Source organism: Ranitomeya imitator, chromosome 10 (assembly GCF_032444005.1).
Source record: "Ranitomeya imitator isolate aRanImi1 chromosome 10, aRanImi1.pri, whole genome shotgun sequence".
NCBI classification, from domain to species: Eukaryota; Metazoa; Chordata; class Amphibia; order Anura; family Dendrobatidae; genus Ranitomeya; species Ranitomeya imitator.
Window position 1 is genome coordinate 141228312 of NC_091291.1, and position 6115 is coordinate 141234426.

Sequence of the window (6115 nt, forward strand, 5' to 3'; positions counted from 1 at the left end):
ACAACCCTGACCACTGTCCCTTTATGAGGTTATAACTCTGGAGCTTCAGAGGATCCCGGTGATTCTGGGATTGACGTATTGTCCTTCATGATAGCGGTAACATTTGTTCACTATGATTTGCATTTATTTATGGCAAAAAAAAAATGGAAATTTGACAAATTCTGAACATTTAGCAATTTTATTTCTTATGTCCTTAAATCAGAGAGGGATGACACACAAAATAGTTAATGAATAACATTTCCCACATGTCTACTTTACATCAGCACAATTTTGGAAACCTAACCAAAAAAAAATTAGGATGTTTGAAGTCACTTTGAGGGGTGTACATGACAGAAAATACCTGAAAGTGACACCATTCTAAAACCTGCTCAACCCCCTCAAGGTGCTCAAAACCACATTCAAGAAGTTTATTAACCCTTCAGGTGCTTCACAGGAACTGAAGCAATGTGGAAGGAAAAAATGAACATTTAACTTCACCCATGATGGCACCACCTGAGAGGGATCCGCCCTGCAAGGACAGGAAATCTACTGAAATAACAGGGCAGTACCTCTCCCCTCACCTCTGTTGGTTTCCTGTCCTTGATGGGAACCTTGTGTTGGAATCAGCGGTTTTACAGATGAAAAACAATCCAGGAAGAGACTCCAGACTTTGCTGCAAGCCTTAGGTCTGTTATCAGGGCTGAGGTGGAAGGTTACCCTAAATCCCTTTGAATAAAAGAAAAGATCTAGGGCGGTCTCTATGGAGTCAGACGATTCTCCACTATCGGGGGGAGAATGTCGCAGTGAGTCCTCCTCCTCTGACAGTGACTTGGGGGGCAGACCAGGCTTTCCAGTGGAGGACACTGATGGACTAGTCGGACACATTAGGTCAACAATGTGCCTAAAAGAAGAGAAGTCATCTAGGTCCCTGGAGGACGTGATGTTCGGAGGGTTGGAGGAGAGGAGAAAGCGAACCTTTACGGTTAATGGTAAACTCCAGGTGCTCATTAATAATGAGTGGGGAAAAAACGGGACTAGTGCCTTACCCTCATCCTCAGACAGGAGATATCCTGTGCGGAAAAGGACTCTGAGATCAAGTCCTGAGAATTGATGGAGCAGTGGTAAAGTCATCAGAGATTGTCTCTGCCCTCTGAGGACTCCGGGGGGCTCAGGGATCCGCTAGGCAAGAAAGCGGATGGATGCCTAAAGCACAGCTGGGAGGCAGCAGCAGGGGGTCTGAAGCCTGCAATGCCCGCTCCCTTATGATCTGGCTCCAACAAATGGAGGAGCAGCATAAGGGCAGGACCCCTCGAGGGAGAAAATCCTGGCCAACATGCCCCGGCTTCATGGAGAGGCAGCGTTCCTGGCGGACACTAACGCAGACTCCGTACGGCTAGGTCGGCAGGGCCATCAAATGTTGCCAGACAAGCCTTCGGGCTACAGGGCTTTCCAGAGGATTTGCCATGTAAGACTAGGCACCATTTCATGCGACGGACAATGTCTATTCGGGAAGAATTAGACAACCTGGAAAAGGCCGGTGCCAATAAGAAGAGCTTTCCCGGATTCCCTAGAGATGCGAGAGCCTTCTTTTCGGAGGAACAGATTTAATAGGGGACGTCCTACGGGAGAAAGAAGCAAGTGGGAGTTTAAGGGCAGAAAGAAGGCCGGATTTTTGATCGGTGGCCCCTCTTCATCTTCCAGAAGCCCTCTCCATGATGCCAGGCTAGTGGTAGGAGGAACATCTCCCTCGTTATCCAGGCCTGGGAGAACTTCTCCCCCAGTCTCTGGGTTCTGAAGATAGGGAAAAAAAATTCTACATGCCGCGTAAAACTTTCATAGTGACACCCCACAAGAGGTCATCGGAAGAACTAGCCCTGGAAGCAGAGATCATGGGTCCAATAAACAGGTTCTGTGCGAGGTCCCGGACCAGGAAAAGGGAAGCGGATTTTATTCCCACGTCTTTTTGATAAAAGAAAAACAACTGATAGTTCTGAAGGAACCATCATCAATCTGAGGAACCTCAACCGGTAGATAAACAACCGCTCCTTCAAGATGGAGTCTGAACCTCGGCCATAAAGCGGTTACATCACAACTGTTTTATGGCGGTCATTGACTTAGGGGGAACCTGTCTCCAGTAATAATGCTGTGTGCCCTCTACAACCCCCTACCCCAATGCTTTTGTACTTTTTCAATTGGCAGGCAATACGGGGACCTTCTTCCCATCAAGACCCTAATGTTTGGCACTCGGGAAGGTGAGGGTCCCTGTACTTCTGAAACTGATGGTGCCCGTATCATCCCAGGTCAATGTTTTCCAGCAGTTTCTCCAAACAATGAAGAAGGAAAGATCACAAATCAGGTGCAGCGAGTGCTCCGAGAGGGGAATCCGAATAGACGCGATTTACCCTTGTGAAGCCTGGCCTTTGTATTAAGGACTGCTTCATGGAGTGCCGCACGTCCACAAATTAACATTTCTTTTTACCCTGCTGACACAAAACACTTTTATAATCTGATGTCCTCCGCACATCTTACACAGAACACCATATTATAAATTTATACACTAGGAAAACCAACAGCATTATATTAATTACTATAACTATGCCTCTAGATAAGTTCCCTGAAGGGTCTAGTTTCTAAAATGGTGTCACTTGTGGGGGGAATTCACTGTTTAGACACATCAGGGGCTCTCCAAACGCAACATGGTGTCCGCAGACCATACCATTAACCTGTGCTCCAACCAGTCTCTCCTTCCGTTCTGAGCCTTGCCGTGCACCCAAACAGTAGTTTTCTCCCACATATGGAATATCTGCCTACTCAGGAGAAACTGCACAACAAGTTTTTGGGTCCATTTTCTCCTGTTACTCTTCTGAAAATAAAAACCAATGGAGCTAAAAAGAACAATTTTTGTGGAAAAGAAAAAACTGATTTTACTTTTCACGGATCAACATTATAAATTTCTGTGAAGCACTTGGGGATTCAAGGTGCTCACCACACATCTAGATAAGTTCCTTGTGGGGTGTAGTTTCCACTGTCGAGGCACCTCGGGGCCTCTCCAATCGCAACATGGCGGCCCAGGCGTGCACCCAAACAGTGCTTCCCCCCCTCCCCCACATATGGGATATCGGTGTACTCTGAAGAAATTGCACAACAAATGGGCTCCATTTTCTTCTGATACCCTTATGAAAATAAGAAAAATTTGGCCGAAGTAAAATTTTTGTTAAAGTGAAATGTTCATTTTTTTTAAAAAAATTTTTATTTCCACATTGCATCAGTTCCTGTGAGGCACCTAAAGGGTTAATAAAATTCTCAAATGTGGTTTTGAGCACCTTGAGAGGTGCAGTTTTTATAATGGTGTAACTTTTGGGTATTTTCTGTCATATAAGCCCCTCAGTGACCTCAAATGTGAGGTCCCAAAACAAAAAAATTGTAAATTTTATTGGAAAAATTAGACATTGGTGGTAAACTTTTAACCCTTCTAACTTCCTACAGAAAAAATAATTTAAAACAAATGTGCTGATGTAAAGTAGACATGTGGGAAATGTTATTAACTATTTTGTGCGATATGACTCTTTGGATTAAGGGCATAAAATGAAAAGTTTTACATTTTTCTAAATTTTTGTCAATTACCGCATAAAGTGAAACTCATCAGAATTGAAAAAATGTCATGGTCACTAACGTGCAACCAGGCTTTGGGGTCAAGGGGTTAATATGCCTTTAGACCCCTTCCCTCCCCAGCAAATGCTTGTACAACCTAGGGAGTGTGCGCGGGGGTCCGCATGGAGTGTGGGAACAGGAGTAGAGCGCTGATGGTATCATGGCGCCTGAGCACTGCCGCTCTTCCCGCTTTCCCCCTCCTGGGATTTTGCACCTGGCCGTCGGCCCCTTCAGTACAGGATGGGTTGCAGGACTTTGTCCTCACTTTTCTTTGTGTTCATAGGCCACTGCTGACGGTGCTGGTTCCCCCCAAAACCCAGCTGCTCTTGGCTCCCCCCAATATCCAGCCGCTCTTGGCTCCCCTCTGCGCGCCATACAGGAGGCCCCAGGCGAGGGGCCATCTACGCCCATTACACCCATGGTTGGCGCCCTTGCAGGACAAGGTTTCCGGACAAGGTAAGCATCAAACCTACAGGGTTCGGCTCCGATCCTGGGACCTGTCTGCTGACGGCTGTGTCCGCTCCTTCAGGCAGATGTCGCTCAGCACTTTCGCCATCCTCAACTCTGCAAAGAAAACCGTGGAAAAGCAACTGAAGCCAAGAAGCAAAAGCATCGGGGCGAAGCCATCAACACCGTGCTTCTCCAGCAGCAATAAGCTGGGTATGAGCAGAATGCGCTTATAGGGTGGGCTGGGATCACTGTCCTGGCGAGGCTGGGTGGGCCGGGTACATGCCACCTTCCGATTAAAATTAATCCTGGTTGATCATTCGTGCTTTTTTTCCTGCAGTCACATTCAGCAGCTCCGACCAAAGATCCAACATGTCCCTTGAAGGAAGAGCTATTAGCACTCCGGAGAGTAAGTATGCCACTGCTGCTGGGCTAGACCCATCCACTGCACCAGATATGGCGGCAAGTGTCAGGTAGGGGATAGTTAAGTCGCGGTGGTGAATTGTGTCCACGTCTATATTTGTAGGAACCATTAGTAATGTGACTTTTGGCGCCGGGGTGAGTTACATCAGTGCCAACCATACGCCAGACGAAAACTTGAACTCTTCACAAAACCAGGAGAACGTTCTATACATCGTATCTCCAGACAGGCCGTGAGTACTGCGTGGGCGAGCCGGGGGTACTGCGTGGGCGGGCGGTGCAGTGATCCAGAGCGGATAGAATTAATTGTCCCAAAGAAGTTTTGGCAGAAATTGTGACTCTTCCACCGGTGTGCCAAGACTTGTGTTTTCTTCCATCCTCTTAGGGCACCGCAGCCTGGAGTATGGAAGGTGGAGTCTCCGGTGCAGCGGAGGGGCACCCGCCGGGTGCAGTCGCCACGAGAGCCACTCAAGCCGCCCAACTAGACGGAGCAGTGCGGGGCTCGGCCTAGTCACTGGCGTCAGTCACTTCTCTGTATATATTTCTCTGTGCCCCATTGCTGATCTTTGCCTTATTTTGCACCTGTCCTGTTAACCATGTTGATAAATTGTATGTTTCTCTCACTTTGTGTTTTTGGAGCTGCAGATTTTCTGTAATCACTTTATAATGCTTATTAAAAGGTTTTCACACGGGTCGTTCTGTGGCCAGATAGTGGCATGTTTTAAGGAGAAAAAACATTTTCATTTTTAATCCTTTTTTTTTTTCTCGCAGGGAAGTTGGCTTTGCCCGTGCGTTTCCAGTAAAGGCTGTGGCAAAAAGGAGATTTTTGTGTACTCGCCGTAAAATCTTTCTCTTAGCCTCTAATTGGGGGACACAGGACCATGGGTGTTATGCTGCCGTCCACTAGGAGGTGACACTATGCATAATCTGAAAAAGATTAACCGTGGCTCCTCCGCTGCAGTATACACCCCTGGACGGCGTCAGCCTTCTCCAGTATTGTGCAAAAGCATTAGGAGGAACATAACATGAATAACATAACCATGCCTATAAGAAGGCCACTATGTAAGAGTTCAAAGAACAATGTGAGAACTCGACAGTAACAACGGCTTGTAAAGGGCAACAGGGTAGGAGCTGTGTCCCCCTATTAGAGGCTAAGAGAAAGAGATTTTACGGTGCGTACACAAAAATCTCCTTTACTCTGTCGCCTCATTGGGTGACACAGGACAATGGGATGTCCCAAAGCAGTCCCTGAGTGGGAAGCAATGGACTAATACTTTGCAGACAGGCCCCACACTTGGGGCACAGCCGCCTGCAGAACCCGCCTACCCAGACTTGCATCCGCTGAGGACTGGGTATGAACTCTAGTGTTTAGTAAACGTATGTAGGCTAGTCCAAGTGGCCGCCTTACATACTTGTTGTGCCGAAGCCTGGTGCCGAATGGCCCAGGAGGCCCCTACCGCCCGTGTAGAGTGTGCCGTAATACCGGCTGGAAGGAGAGAATTTTTAAGGCGGTAGTCCTCTAGTATGGTGGATTTGATCCACCTGGCAAGGGTAGCTTTGGAAGCCGGCAGACCCTGGCGGTCGCCTTCCAGAACAAGGAAAAGAGAATCAGACCTCC

The 6115-nt window shown here is 47.5% G+C and overlaps 1 protein-coding gene across 1 annotated transcript in view; it reads left to right on the forward strand.

Annotated features, from left to right (window-relative positions):
• Positions 1-5192, forward strand: part of NCAPD3 (non-SMC condensin II complex subunit D3) — a 28334-nt gene extending 23142 nt beyond the window's left edge. Inside the window, exons 30-34 of the mRNA XM_069741745.1 lie at positions 3914-4086; positions 4160-4290; positions 4418-4486; positions 4604-4730; positions 4883-5192. Coding sequence (XP_069597846.1) covers positions 3914-4086; positions 4160-4290; positions 4418-4486; positions 4604-4730; positions 4883-4982 — 600 coding nt within the window. The 3' untranslated portion in view covers positions 4983-5192. The remainder of the gene's footprint in view (positions 1-3913; positions 4087-4159; positions 4291-4417; positions 4487-4603; positions 4731-4882) is intronic.
• The last annotated feature ends 923 nt before the right edge of the window (positions 5193-6115 follow it).